The 15,865-nt window shown below is 36.7% G+C and overlaps 1 protein-coding gene across 6 annotated transcripts in view; it reads left to right on the top strand.

The window, feature by feature from the left end:
- DENND1A (DENN domain containing 1A) overlaps positions 1 to 15,865 on the top strand; it is a 531,115-nt gene that overhangs the window by 161,493 nt on the left and 353,757 nt on the right. For 5 of the 6 annotated variants that reach the window (XM_027556228.1, XM_027556226.1, XM_027556227.1 and 2 more), the window contains exon 4: positions 7,903 to 7,952. The exons of the other annotated variant lie outside the window; for it this stretch is intronic. In XM_027556228.1, coding sequence (XP_027412029.1) covers positions 7,903 to 7,952 — 50 coding nt within the window. The remainder of the gene's footprint in view (positions 1 to 7,902; positions 7,953 to 15,865) is intronic. 6 annotated transcript variants of the gene reach the window in all.

Raw genomic sequence — 15,865 nt, 5'->3', positions numbered from 1 at the left:
ATACAGAAATGAAGGCTGGGGCTTCCAATACTCCGATGACTGCATACTGGAGGCTTTTTTCCCCCCTGAAAGAGGGTAGGAGAAGTAGAATTTGCATAATGCCTTTTCATTGGAAACTTTTGGAAAGCTGACAGACCTCCAGCTTATAGATCTGTAGCCACAATACATAGTCTATAGGAGAATCCTTGAATGACCTAACCATATTGAAAGAAAATATAAAAGCGTCCAAGTATAGCCAAGTGAGAGGAAAAGAGGCTGATGCATTGTCTAACATCTGCTGTACTTCTCGTTAGTTTTGTTCTTTGCTATTCTGTGTGGACTTTGGAGAAGCCTAAGACAGCCTAACATGAATCCTATAATCTTCCTTCTGAATATTTATGTAGCGTGCCAGCTTCTAAGCTGTCCTTTGCGTTTTCCTACTTCCCCCTCATTTTCATGCTCTCAAATGAGGCCAACATTTCAAAAGCTAAATAAATGTTTGTGAATGTTTATAAAAGATTTGCATAAATTTGTCCTTGTCTGACAAAGATCACTTTTTTCTTATGCCAGTTCTGAAAAAATTTTTTTAAGGTTTTGGTGCTTGTCTTGACAACAAAGTCCTGCATCCCAGAACAATGATTGCTGATTAAGTGGGTATGCAATTGTGACTGAATAGGCTTTCAAGATACTGGGTAAAAAGGCCTATCATCTGAAGGCTGAATTATAGAATTTAGAAAATGTTATCAGAAGTACACATTTAAATCTATTTTTTTGCTACCATATCATTAGGCTAGACAAAGAGTTCTTACAAGTTAAAAGAAAAGTATAACCACCCATGGTTTTAAAAATTCTCCTGTATAAATTTTAATAATTAGAATGTTTAACTCAGAATATCACTTTTCTTTCCTATGGTTGAATGTATTTAAAAATAACTGTTAGGCCTTTAGGCACTTTTGGGGAACTGTAAGGCTACCAGTTGTATGTGTTAATATGGTCATCAGAATGGTGATCAGAAGAAATATACTAGGCAGTCCTTTAAGATACCTGAATGCACAATCATACCTTGGAAAAACCTAAACTACGTGAAATATGTGCTAGGGCTTAATTATAGGACACACACACACAGAGCCCAGACACTTGTGCCGCCAGTGTGTTTGCTGAATTCATTTATCTTTTAAAATTAGAATGGATTTTATGGGGTGGCAGGGGATGTTGTGGGTAGAGGTGCTAATTTAGTTCAGAGATATTCGAAGATTGGCAGGAGAGAGAGGTAACAGCCAGTTCTGTTAGTCCTTTGGTTGTATTGGTTTAGAGGTTTAAGTTGTCATTAAGGCACAAACTAGAGCCACTTCTCTGACACAGTTTTTATCACATCTGCTAGGCTTGTGTCCCCAGAGGAGACGTGGAGAGCAGTGAATTCAGCATGGGCCCATTATCGACTGCTTTTTCTCGTGTTGTAAAAGGAGTGAGACCTCAGGGAGGCTTGGAGCCTCCTCCCGTGTAATGTCCAAGTCAGATTTGAAGGGCTGGTGGCAGGAAAGCTTTGGCCTTGGGGTGTGAATTCTAAGAAACAGAGGCACAATTAAGTTTAAAAAATTCAAGGACTTTGAGCTTGATAATGAAAGATTTTTTTCCTAGACTAATGTGAATAGAAAAGTTGCCCATCTGTGCACATTTTAGTGAGCATTTAAAATATTTAAAATCCGACAGTTTTTAATATGCTTACAAAATAGTATTTCTATTAGTAGTTTTTTTTTTTTTTTTTTTTTGAGTAGTATCTTCCTGAGGGCAAGTTGCTTCAGTAAAATGATATTTGCACTTTCACTATTGGGACTTTCTTCCTTTGGTACCTTCTGATTTATGTCCCCCACCAAAGTTCCCCCCAACCTTGCCCTTGCATTTTCCCCCAACCTTTCTTTCTTTTAGATAAATTGATAACATAAATGTTCAAACAATAGGATTTGAAAGGTTTAGGGAAATTAACAAAGCAAAATATTGTAGAGTAATACTGTTAAGTGTAAGGAATTGTATTACTGATACCTCTGAATGCTAATTGTGGAGATTCTAACCAAATCATTTGTTTGTTTTGGAAGTATTTGAAACAGTGTAAAAAAGATTATTAAACATTGACCTTGTAAATATAGCTCTCTCATTTTCAAACCTTTTGCTGTAAGGTTTAAAGTTAATAAAATTAAATCTGAGAATATAGGATGTTACATAATATTGTAATTAGGGGACAACTTTGTTTTAAGTAATATTTAAAGAAAGGGAAAGATACAAAAGGATAAAGCGATTGTGTAGAATTTAAAATTTTTTTATAAGAGTCAGTATTTTTACTTTGGACTTAAAAGGTCACAAAGATTTAGATTTAGAATTAGTTCTAGAGGTGGCTCTTCTGTTGTAAGCTTTCCACCGATGTACTTAATGTCCTTGATAATTTAGATATAAAGTGTATATGATACATGATATAGAAAATGGTGAATTTCTATATATTATTATAGTTAAATTACCATATTAACTATGCATATTAGATATTACACAAGTTAGCTTAGTGATAACATATGTATGGCTCAAAATTAACTAAAGTTTATAAAAAGTGAGCTGGGAATAAGTATTGCAGTAACCAAAGAGAAGAAGCAGACTCTGTATGTAGCATTTGAGCAGCGTTGTTAGAAATTTGACCCGGCTTTTATGTTTGGGTGTTGAAAGGCCTTTCTGTAAAATCCCTTATTCAAAGCTTTTTCTCACTGAAAAAAAAAAATACAAAAATTTGGTTGTAACTGTAGTATGGATCTTGGGTTTAATTTGACATTTCTAGTGAAGGAGAAAAATTTGTATTTCCTGTTTTCATATTTAGGAAATTTCTGATCAACCTCGTTAAACTTAGTGCTAATTAAGCTTCTAAGACCTTACCATTCTGTTTTACTCTTCTTAATCATAAGCATTAAAACCTCTGTTAGCTTTTACTTGTAGTCCCTGGTTTTAACTTGAAATGGCTTAAAGTAGAAATTTTGTTAGCTTTTTTATATGTTTGGATTTTGTGTGTATTCTGTTTTTAACTTTCAACTTGAGTTTTAAGATCATCAATCAAAGACTTTTCTTTCAAGTCAGTTGCACTGATCTCAATTGCAGGACTTAGAGGGTCAGCATTTCCCTCATGCTATTAAAAAAAAAATTAAACATAGAAACAGAGTATTTTAGAAATAGAGTATTTAGAAACAGTGAAACAGTATTTGGGCTCCACTGATCTACATCTACATTTTGAAATGAACAAATAAATTAGCTTTCTACCGATGTACTTAATGTCCTTGATAATTTAGACATAAAGTGTATATGATACATTATATAGAAAATGGTGAATTTCTATATATTATTATAATTTAATTTTTAATTACTGTATTAACTATGCATATTAGATATTACACAAGTTAGCTCTCTTACTGTCTCCCTGCTTCTTCCTCCTTCACTCTTTTTTTGGACAAAGGTAAATTATTGACCACTACACCAGCAATCTACAAAGAGGCTGATTATAGCTTTACATATTTTAAAATTCAAGCCATCTCTTTGCTCTTTTTAAATCTTTTCCTGCACACATTTTCTTTTTCCTTTTGAGCTGTCGAGAATGTGCCTCATTTCCCAACATTTTGTGACCCCACTGGACGTTATAATCAGCATGGTGGCATTTATTTTTTTGTCTTTCAGGTGGCATTTATGTGTGGAGTGTGTATGTCTGTGTTTGACTGTCAGTTGTTTTAATCTACTAAACACAACTAATTTTTGCTTATGGGTTTCAGTGAAGTAATGAAAACAAAGTATTTGACATCTGAACTGATGGGTGTTGCAGGATCTCATATACCCTCTCACTCCACACCCCAAATCCAGGGGGAATTGGTTTAGCCTTCTCATTATTAATAATCCTTGTTAACTAAATTAAATTTAGTCTTCAAACTTTTTTTTGCCTCCAGATGGAATTCTATTATAGATAATATTATAAATGTCAAATTTTACCAGGTTTTTAAGGTAATATCTCAGTTTCAACAGAACATAATTGACTTTGTCCATATTGGAATAAGTTCCCTTGATGGACCCTCTGACTTTATGCAAATTCAAATTGGGTGAAGTGAATCCAAAGAAGACTGAAATAAATCTTGAGTTCATTTCTGATTTTCATTTGCAAGTAAATCCAGACTTAGGGTTGTTGATTTCATATTTTGATTCACATTCTGAGATTTGGTTTATCTCCTTGCTGGCAGAGCTTGTAGATGTTGCTTTTCTCCTGTACTGTGTGATCTGCTGCTTAATATACACATAACTGAAAGGTTAGTGCAACTACCCACCCTCCACGCTTTCTCCCTGCCCCCTCTGCTGTTACTTCTTCCAGCATGAAGTATTGCATATTGTGTTGGGAAGAAAAGCCCTTTTGGAAATTGCCTATTTCATAAATTGTCTGGTGACACAAAGGGGTTGAATGCTGTATTCTTGTCTCATTTATTTTGAAAACTTTGCTACTGAACTCACCTTAATCAATGAGCTCAGTGTTGTCTCCAATAAGTTATGTGTTGGATATATTGATTGGGAGGGATTTTAGAAAACCCGTCTGGGGTTTATAATGTCAGCAGTGTTTTGATTATGAAAAGAGTTGGAACCTGGGGACATGGAACCAGGTGGCGAATGTCCTAAAGCCAGTGGTGACATGGTGGACTGGTTCCCTCCTGGGATCTAGTTCATGCCCTGCACTTTAACTGTGGTGACTGGCTACTATAGATGCACTTTTTGCTCATTAAAATGTTAAAAAATCAAACTGTACATAAAAAGATTTGTGAAAATATAAACTTGGGAATTGATCTGGAGAGCTGGCACAGTCTTCCCCACCCCCTGCCTTAGCAATGAGGTCATTTACATTTCATCAGCTGGACTGCATCTCGAAGACCGATTTATGTGGCAGTTGAGGTTGTACTGAGGCTAGTTGTCTGAAAGAGCTTGGGTAGGCGAGAGACAGACAGAGATAGAGAGGAGGAAACAAGAAAATTACCTTCCACAAAGAAAGTTCTCTAGCCAGAGACACTAGAGATTCTAACACAGGTTCTAGAGAGAAAAAGGGGTTGGTAACTGGCTAGTGACTGTTTTCCCAGTAAAGTTAATATTGAAAGACTGGGGGATACTGTACTATAAGCATAAGGCTCAAAATATGTTTAAATCAGGGTTTTTAAAGTCCCCTTTCTCCGAGAGTGGTACTTTTCATATCAAACTAATTGTGTTTTTCTTTGGAATGAGAGGATCAGGTAGTTAAATGTTTATAAATAGGGGAGAACATTAGTATTAAGAAAATTGGTTTGTTTCATCAGTTTTTGTTTATAGAAAACATTACTTGTTTTCCCCTTCTTCCTGTCCTCCCCAAACTGAGAAGTTAATTTTTCAGTTCTGATTGAGATAATGTGTGAATATGCCTAACACAGAGTAATGCTCATTTTTGTTTTCTTCTCTGACAGCACACCACCATGTTGTTTGACTTAAATTGGAATATCAAGCTCTTGTAATATCACAAACATGAAGAAACATATTGTAATGCACAAACATGTGCCTACATTTGCCTTTATTCCCTTCCCTCCTCCCCTCCTCCATCCCATTGCTTAATTAGACTTACCACTGCTTTCTGGAGTAAAAAGGAAAACTCTTGGGAGGTGGGTTATACTCGGCCTACGTTGGGTATTTTGATATTTATTCTAATATTATCTGACAGACAAGTTCATGGTTGGTTATTACTCTTGACATTAGAAAGTGGTAACTAGTTTCTATATTGTAGTAAGTAATAAGTTGGTCATATCAGATTTCTCTGACTCTGCTGTAGCCATGGGGGTCTTTTCTTTCAAAAAATCTTGAGGCCTTTTGGCAGCTCAACTCCAGCATAGAGTAGAGGAGTGTTTCTGCACCTCTAACTTTTGAAGGGTAAAGGATAAAATGTCTTTTTAGCTGATGTTGGCAATGAGTGAGCACAGGGGACTGAGTTTTAAAGAATGCTTGGTACATAAACTAGAGTCAAGCAATGCTTTGTGGTATTTGAAACTTGATGTGAAAGGAATTTGTAAGGAATTTCATTTTGCATGTAAATCCTAAGAGCCTAGTTTGGGGGGGGGTTATAATATATTTTATAATTAAAACTGCAGACATTAAAATGAATATTTTGTATGATCTCTTTGCCAGTATTGGCCTGATAATAACATTATGCATTGAGAAATTGCCATTGTTTTTCTGTTTCCCTGTTACCTATTGCAATTTATTTTAACATGAATTTTAAAACAATATATACACATACACACATACATATATAGTCTTTGACTATGCCACGTTATGAAATTAACTAATGTATTAGTAATGCCCCCAGGATATGCTGAAGTATTCTTACTCACCATTTTTCACTTTTCTTTTCCTTTTCTGTTTCACCACGTGCCTTAACAGCGCTGTGATATACATCCAGTCCAAAATGATATTAAAAAGTAGGATATGCTCAATTGAATTATGTAGGCAGAACATGCTCTGGCAGAGGAAGTCAATGTGCTTTCTGCTTCATTGAGTGGGTTATTAGATTGATGTGGTTTATTTCTTGAATGATAGAACTGGTTTTAAAAATAAATGAAGCGAGAAGCATCAATTCAGTTAGCATTGATAATTCATTATTATTGGTTAGAAAAGTGCTACATTTGTAAACTGATCTTTAATTTATCACTTGGATTAGGATTTGCAATGGGCAGGTTTGTTTTAATTTGAACCAGCTTCTCAATGACTGAAAAATGTGTTCTTCATTTTGTCTTGAAGTTGGGATTTTAAATTGTTAAAAAGCAAATCAAGTGCATGAAAGGAATACTTTTTCAAAATTTATAACATTGGTCTATGAACTTATGATAAGCACCAACTGTGGTCTGTCCAAGTTTGCTATTAAAATTAAGTCAAGTTAGAGAAAATTCTACGAAGGAAATAATAATTACTTGAGTTTGTGTGTTGCAGCGTATATATTCTCTATACGTGCAGTGTATCTATTAGGAAAAGTCATATACCACTTTATATTGTGTCTCATATAGTATTCCTAATGTTAGAAGTTTCTCTTTTATGAATAACTCTTTGAAGGGTCTGGTTTTTCTTGTACCCTTTTGCATACTTTCCTGGAATAATGTTTGGTGTTATATATGTACATATTTGTAAAAAGAAATTTAAACTGGTAGTTTGCTTTGGGTTTTTATAAATTGCAAGCAGGTAAGTGTGTACAATTTTGATAATGATATTTAATGATAAAGACTAAAAATACTGCACCCTTAAAATTTTTATATTTTGATTACAAAATAAATTCATGCCAGAAATGGTAACTTCTTTATAATGTAAATAAATAAAGTTTTAAACTCTAAAAAAAAATGTAGTTGATAATGTTTGGGGACAATTATCTTCAAGTTGGTTCTCTATTTTGCTTGTGATTTGGCCTATTGATGTTGAGAAGCGTTGTCTAATCCTGGCCCCCTCTGTTCCTAGGTAACAGGCAAAAATGGTGCCAGCAACAGCGGCCCTGCCAGGCCAAACCCATGTGGCTCAGTGTTATTCACTCTGATCCATATGGTCAGGCTGGAGATGGTCCCTGGAGGGGTGTTAACACTCAGCAACCCACCCGCCTCCCTCCCTTCAGAGCTTTCCTGCACGACTCCTGCTGCTTGCCCATGTGTGATTCTTGATTAATTTTTCATTTTTAATGAAGTTTGATCATGTTTATTATTTCTCATGATTGACTGCCTGGTACTCCTCCCATGTAATTGATAAAGCCCATATTTCTTCATCTGTCTCCTCTTTCTTTAGGGTAAAGTTGCTAGATTGTGTGCCGTGGTTAATGTTAGATTTATTGGTCCCATTAGATGTATAAATTATCTCTCTTTCTCTCCACAGGAAGTTCTACAGACTCTGACCAAGTTTTGTTTCCCCTTCTATGTGGACAGGTAGTATCAGATTTTCAAACTTTACTAGAAAGAAAAAGTGTCAATAAACTTGCTATGGAAAATAAAAACCATACCATTCTTAACATTCTGTCTGTTTAACCATGATTTAAAACACCTATGTTCCAAGGAGAGTTACAGTATTCTCCTTTCCTGGGGATTTTATTGACACCATCAAAAAGTTTAAAGCCTAGAGCTTTGCACTGGTTAGTTTGTATGATGTAGTTTATGTGACATTAATTTTTAAATTTTGGTTATCAGACTCAAACCATGATTAAGAATGGTTGGTATTTAATCCAGTTCTATTTAATTTTTATTGAAATATGAATATATTTTACTTAACCAAGTAATATTGCCTTATGAGTATTATATGGACTTTGTTTTAAATTTGTTAGACTTCAACTTTAAATCAACATAGGCCCAACTTGTTCAAAGGTATTCAGCTATTTAAAAGGCATGTTGCCAAATAGTGTCTTGAATTTTGTGTAGCTGGCTAAGAATAGTATCTTTGGGGAAATAAGCATTTTCAATAGATTGCTAAACTAAAAAATAAGTCATCTGAATATTTCCTTAGTATTGCATTATGATTCACTGTCTCTTGAAGCAGTACAAATATGATAACTTGAAGATAATTAAAATAGTCTGAGGGACTACTTTTGTTTTTAAATAAGCCAATAGCTAATTTATAAATAAATGGCTTACTTTTAAAACAATTTTAGAAGTTTTTTTAACTAATAAAACTATAATTTACTGTTAATAAAATGACAAAACAATTATCCTATTTTCAAGAAATGTCTATATATTTTTCTTTATAGTTTAAACATTATTTTTGCAGTCATTTATTTTTTCACTTGATTGCTGCCTATTTGTAATGTTCTCTTCATGGAAAATTGAACTATGAAACTGTGTAAATGTTATATATTAAAAATTCTACTTTTAGTGATAGAGGTTTTAGAAAATATCATTATAAATAATAAGTGCCATAATCTGTTCCAAGAAAGTTATACAGTGTGCCCATCTTCAGGAAGGTTCTGTTGTATATTTTAGTATACCCAGACAAGGCAGGCCTGAAAGAATTTAGTGATTTGGAGTGCATATGGGTAGTATTCTGCTTGGATCTTTTCTACACTTTGTATTCGCAGTGTCCTGGTTTATTTGGCATAAACCTAAGAATGGTGTGAGATGGGAATTGGTAGCCAAAGGAGTCTAAAAGAGTACTAAAAAGCAAAGGAGTACTAAAAAGCAGCTCTGGAATGTTGCCAACCACTTATAATCACTGTTTTCTCTGGTTCTAACATGTTATTTTTTAAGCCAGTCAACCACTGTAGTCTTTCCAGACTCAGGCCTTTTAAAATCCTGATACCAGGGCTGTTTTAGTAGCAGGTTGATGCTCAAAACAGAATAGCCTTAATTTTAAGAGGGTCAGTCTCTGTAATGAGAGTCCTCTTGTCTTTTCTTTATCCTATTGCTTCTAAAAAAAGCAAGGAAATAGGGTTTTGTTTAGAGAGGTTTAATGCAAACTTCACATTTGTATGTATGAATTAGCGATGCATGAAATCTCCTCCAGTCGCTTATAAACTGTATTACAAATTATGGCAGGGACATATTTATACAGATTAATAAAGCTGAAATGTTTTAAAAATGTGGCGAGATGTTTAACAAAGAAAAATAAGAATATATTTTTATATGACTCCTTGTTAGAGTGTGATCTGTTTTGGATAGGTATTCCTTAATTGACTTTATAAACTAATATTAGAAGAAATGTGCAAGGAGATTAAATCCCTCCAAATACACACACACCCCTTCCCTCTCTCTCTCTCACACCACACACCCATCTTTACTTACCTATCTGTCTGAGTAATTACATTCTAGAATGGAAGAAAAGCAAAGTCCTTAGGTTTTAGTCCTTTAGGACTAAAAGCATAGTCCTAAAATTTGTTCTGTCACTAGTAATGTCTGATGGCTTTACTTTGTTGGAAAAACATCTTTCTTCTAAAATGCTTTTCTCCAAATTAGCCTTCTCTAATTGTGTTCCTCATATATATATTTTTTTTTTCACAAAAACATTTGGAACTGAAATGTCTCTTTATGGATATATTTTAATCTTTACTGTGTGCAATGGTTCTTTCTTAGATTGTATTGTTTTACCCACCCTGTAGGCATTGATAACTCTCATTGATACAAATAAATCACTGTATTTGGGGGACTGCATTTTTTCTTTTCTGTTGCCCCACTTCTACCTGTGGCATACTTCAGTGCAGAGAAGATGATAATAATTAAGTTTAGGTAGGTAGGTTTAGTCGCTAAGTTGTGTCTGACTCTTGTGACTCCATGGACTGTAGCCCACCAGGCTCCTCTGTCCATGGGATTTTCCAGGCAAGAATACTGGAGTGGGTTGCCATTTCCTTCTCCAGGGATCTTCCCAACCCAGGGATCAAACCCAGTCTTCTGCATTGCAGACAGACTCTTTACTGACTGAGCCAATTAAGTTTATTTACCAAAAAAAATAAAACAAAACAAAACTGAAGTTTTAATGTCACTGTTTTTTATTAGCTTGCAGTTAGCACAGTCGAATGGATATGTCCAGATTCCAAGACCCACGAAACCCCAGATGTATTTATGATATTGTTTGACTTAGAAAGTATGTTGGCATGAGAGATAAATAATGCTCCAGGTGATTAGTTTCAAAAAAGAAAGCTTCCTAATCTTTTCAGTATCTGTGCTTTTCTACCTCAAGGAACAGTAATACAACTTTCTGATATTTCTGGTATATATCAAGAGTGGGATTTTCACAGTCATCATCAAATCATCCGTTAACATTGACATCTTGCTGTCTCATCTGTTGTTTTAAGATTTTTCTTTCTGAAGCTAGGAGTTATGAAACATAATAATGCTGGTAGCTCTTCAAAAGAAAGTGTTTTCTCATGTATTATCTCATTTTATCCTCCTGTCATAAAAGATGAGAACAAGTGCTGTTTTCTTCACTGGAAGAAATCTGAGTTGTAGAGAAATTGTGACTTACCAAGGATTGCTTAGGCTGTCAGCACAGTTTAGATGTCCGTCTCCCACAATGAGTGCATTTTTTTAGTAGACCACTTTGTGGGAAGACCAGTCATCAAATAGAGGGAGGGAAAGAAGAGAATTAGTATTTCAGTTCTTAAATGATTCTAGTCAATGTTCTGGACATTTTTACAGTAATACCTCATTTATTCTTCCCAGCAACTCTAGGTGATAGATGGTGGTGGTATCTTTTTTTAAAAAAGAACCAAGGAAGGTTCAGGATATGTAGCATTACGTTGGGTGATATGGAAATGGTATCATACTCTTCACATGTTTCTCAGTCTAGTCCAGAAAGTTTTGTAAAGACACAGTAAAGAATATCTATCTAAAAGGGTAGTGAGGTTGGGAAAGACAGAGAAGGTCAAAGAAAACATTGTATAGTGAGTGAGGCTTGTATTGAGACTGCAAGGACAGCAAGAAGAGGGTAAATGGGAGATCCCAACACTGAAGAGCAAAGTAGACAAGAAACTGAATGAGCCTAGAGATCTAGAGATCATTTGACCCGAGCAGGTAGAGCCTCCTGCTGAGGATACTGTGTGTGTCCGGAGAGCTTGGATTCTCGCAAGAAAGGGGGTCTTGAAAATGTGTGGGAATAAGACCACAGGACTTTAAAGCTGAAATTCATCTGACTCAAGCATCCCATTTTACAGAAGGGAAAGTAGGATCTGTAGAGGTGAAATGCCTTGCTTATATCACAACTATGTAATTACAGAGCTGGGGGAATAAAAAGCAGATAATCTTATTCCCAAGCCAAAGTCATGTCTCCCCTACACTATACTTGAGGCTCTTGATGGAAAGGAACAGTGAAGTGACAGTGCTGAGATCCTTGTATCACTCTCAAAAATTTTTATTATTGTTTATGAAAGCAGTCTCTTAAAGATTTGAATACCACTTCATATTGCAGTGCTACTTACTTGCTCTCGATAGCTGGCAACCTGCTTCAGTTGGTCAAAGCACTCAGGAGACTCACTGGATGATGGAAAAGCTATTCTTCTCCATGTTTGTGCTTGTCTTCTTTCAGAACCATAAAACCAGCTACCATTCAGTTGTCCTATTAATTATACTAGTACACACACGAGTGACATAAGCATGAAGTGAAATGACAGTCTTTTCAAGGGCAGAGGCATCATTTAATGATTTAGGATGTAATCACAGGTGCAAATGTGGTTCTGATGCTATTTACCGTTTTCTTACGTATCTGTTATGTGCCATGAATTGTGTTGTGTTCTTTTCCTTCACTAAAGGCTTACACATCTAAATGTTGTCTTACAACTAAAGGCAACATTGCCATTGTCATAAAGCCACATATGAGAAAACAGAGGCTCAGAGAGGTTCAGTAATGTGCCCAAGGTCCCACCATCGGTAAGTGGTAGAGCTGCTTTTGAAACCCACATTTGTATGACTTCCAGTTCCATCGTACTTGTTCTATATCATACTGCCACCATTAGATCCATCACACCACAAATTAACCAAGCATTCTTAACATTTATTTCAAAAGCAATATATATTTATTGTGAAAAAGTAGAAAATTCAGATAACTGAAGAAAATTAAACCCATTTTTGTTCAGATAATTGAAAGATGAAACTGAGGCACATGATTAGTGCATTGGCATGTGTCTGCCCAGACCTCTCTTCTTGCTTCCACTTCTATACATTCATCCTGCTGTACTTTTCAAAACGGAATCCATTTGGCCACCTTCATCCCTTGTTTTCCATCCTTGGTTTAATCCCTTGGTTTAATCCCTTGGTTTAGCTTGAACTATTGGTTAATCTATGCCCCGTGACCATTTTGTATAGCATTCGAGAACCATGAAGCAATTGGGCTTTAGTGGACAGGGCATCAAGGGTAGCAACTAGGAGACCTCAGTTATAGTTTTCATTCTGCCATTGACTTGCTGTGTACTGTTAGACAAGTGACTTCTCCCACAAGCACCTTAGTTTCTTCGTGGATGAAATGAGGGAATTGAACTAGATCCCTGCTGTTCCTTCTACTTTTGATACTTGTTCTGTTTTGATACTTTTTTGATTCTCTAGTTATGATTCATTTTTACTTTGCCAGGCTCATGTAGATGAGGGAGTGGAGGCATCTCTGTTGTTAAGAGTGAGTTTCTCGAGCAGATATTTGGCAGTGTGTTACCTACTCTTAGTCTCCGGGCATTTGGGGTCAATGCCATTTTTGCCAATTGGATCTTTGCGCAGCTAATGTAAAAAACCCGAGTCTTAGGCAGATGAAAGGTGTGTTTATGGAAGGAAGCTTTGAGGTTCATATGACTAAAGGTTGGGAGATGTGGTAGTTTGATAAAACTTGATTCGTGTCTGATGTTTCATATACTCTGAGGGAAAGGAGAAGCAGCTGCAGTGGATGCTTTGGCAGTAGATGGCCCAATAAGTACTTGCTGGGAAGCTGTAATAAACAGGTTTGGTAAAATGTTTCAGTTCCATCTCTCAAATTTTATAAATTCATAACAATAATAATTACTTCCACTGTGTACCTATTAGATGCCAGTTACTTTGTATACATTATTTCTAACTTTTAAAACCACTTTGCAAAGTAAGTATTTTTCCTATTTTAGAGATAAGGCTCAGAAAGGTGCCTATGCTCATCACATCAGTAGTGAGTGGTATATCTGGGATTCTAATCCAAAGTCCAAGCCTTACTGTTTCATCTTCTTTCTCCTGCATCATAAGCCTCTGCCTGTATTCTGTATGGAATTATTCCTAACAGCTTAAAAACATTCTGGTATTCCTCCATCCTAAAAATAATAGCCATTTTTGACTCTTCATGAAGTCTGTTGACTTCTGTGGTAGTTCAGATGGTAAAGCATCTGCCTACAATGTGGGAGACGCAGGTTCAATCCCTGGGTCAGGAAGATCCTCTGGAGAAGGAAATGGCAACCCACTCCAGTATTCTTGCCTACAAAATCCCATGGACAGAGGAGCCTGGTGGGCTACAGTCCATTGGGTCGCAAAGAGTTGGACACGGCTGAGCGAATTCACTTTCACTTTTTTGATTCTTCATGCCCATTCAATTACTGCCTATTTCTCCTCTTTTTGGAAGAGTTACCTGCACTATTTAATTTATTGCTCTGCCTTCTTAAGCTTGTCTTCTGCTCTGACATTCAGCTAGAGCTTTTCTTATCAAGATTGTCTGAAGCCTCCATGTTGCTCAATTCGGTAGGTGTCTTTTATCTTGATGCCTGTGGATACAGTCGACCACTCCTTCCTGCTTGTTCTGCCTGGTGGTTCTTCTTTTCTTCCTTGTTGATCTCTACTCATCCTTTAAATGGGCTTCCCTGCTGGCTCAGATGGCAAAGAATCTGCCTGCAATGCAGGAGACCTGGGTTCCATCCCCGGGTTGGGAAGATCCCCTGAAGTAGGAAATGGCAACCTACTCCAGTATTCTTGCCTGCAGAATCCCCATGGACAGAGGAACCTGGTGGGCTGCAGTCCATGGGATCGCAAAGAGACATGACTGAGCACAGCACGGCACATCCTTTAAACTGGTGTTTCTCTGACTTAGTCCTGGTTTCTCTTGTATCTCTCTGAACTTTGTTTCTAAGTGATCTTATCCTTTACTGTGGTGTGAAACACCATCTTTGCGTGGATGCCTTTCTGATTAATAGCTCTAGCCCAAGCCTTGGAGAAGGCAGTGGCACCCCACTCCAGTACTCTTGCCTGGAAAATCCCACGGATGGAGGAGGCTGGTAGGCTGCAGTTCGTGGGGTCACTGAGAGTCAGACACGACTGAGTGACTTCACTTTCACTTTTCATTTTCATGCATTGGAGAAGGAAATGGCAACTCACTCCAGTATTCTTGTCTGGAGAATCCCAGGGATGGGGGAGCCTGGTGGGCTGCCGTCTATGGGGTTGCACAGAGTCGGACATGACTGAAGTGACTTAGCAGCAGCAGCCCAAGCCTTTCCCCAGATTTCCTATGTAGTGTGTTCAGCTATGTACTCGACATTTCTATTTACAAGTTTCTTAGACTTAATATCACAAATAAAACTCTTGGAGCTCTTCCCAAGCATGTTAGTCTTTCCTACCATTAAATGGTAATATACTGCCTTTTTACTCTATCTCAATTCATCTGCTGACTCTATCTATCCACCTGATCCATTTTCACTCTCAGTACAGGAGTTAAGCCACCATCTAGCCTCACCTGGACTTGCTCTAGCCTCCTGATTTCTCTTTTTCTGCTTCTGCCTTCTTCCAAACTTTTCCATCTAAGAGTCAGATAAAAATTATAGAACTGTAGACCAGACTGTTATTCTCTTGATTGAAATCATTGAATACCTTTCCATTGCCCTTACTAATCAATCAGTCAATCTTAATTCTTTACCATGATCTATGGAGTACTCTGCGTGATCTGGTGCTTGCTTTATCTAGCACCTTCTTAAATCACTTCCTTCTGCTCCCCTGTGCCTTAGATGTACTGAAGTCCTTTTTGTACCGTGAGCATGCCCAGCTGTTTCTAACCAAAGAAACAGCTTCTCTGTGAAGCTCTTTCTCTGCCTGAAACACCAAGTCCCCTGTTCTGGAGTGAAGAGACTCCATCCCATCCTTTAGGTCAGTATTGTCATCATTTTTGAGAAGCTGTCTCTGACCATATTATCTCAGTAGGGCTTTTCCCTTTTCTTCCGTTTCCCTCTTTGTTCTTTCTTTGGTTTCATATAACACTATCACGAGCTATACGCTTTGTGTTTGTTTATGCTTCTCCATCGAGACAGGCAGCTCCACAGCGGGATGGATGTTGTATGTTCAGTACTTGTTCCAGTGCGCAGTGTACTTGCTTGGTTTGTAAGATATGTAGCTAAACTTAAAAGTGTTGTTGTTCAGTCGCTAAGTCATGACTGACT

This window comes from Bos indicus x Bos taurus, chromosome 11 (assembly GCF_003369695.1).
Source record: "Bos indicus x Bos taurus breed Angus x Brahman F1 hybrid chromosome 11, Bos_hybrid_MaternalHap_v2.0, whole genome shotgun sequence".
Classification (NCBI taxonomy): Eukaryota; Metazoa; Chordata; class Mammalia; order Artiodactyla; family Bovidae; genus Bos; species Bos indicus x Bos taurus.
This window is presented reverse-complemented; position numbering and strand designations above follow the sequence as displayed.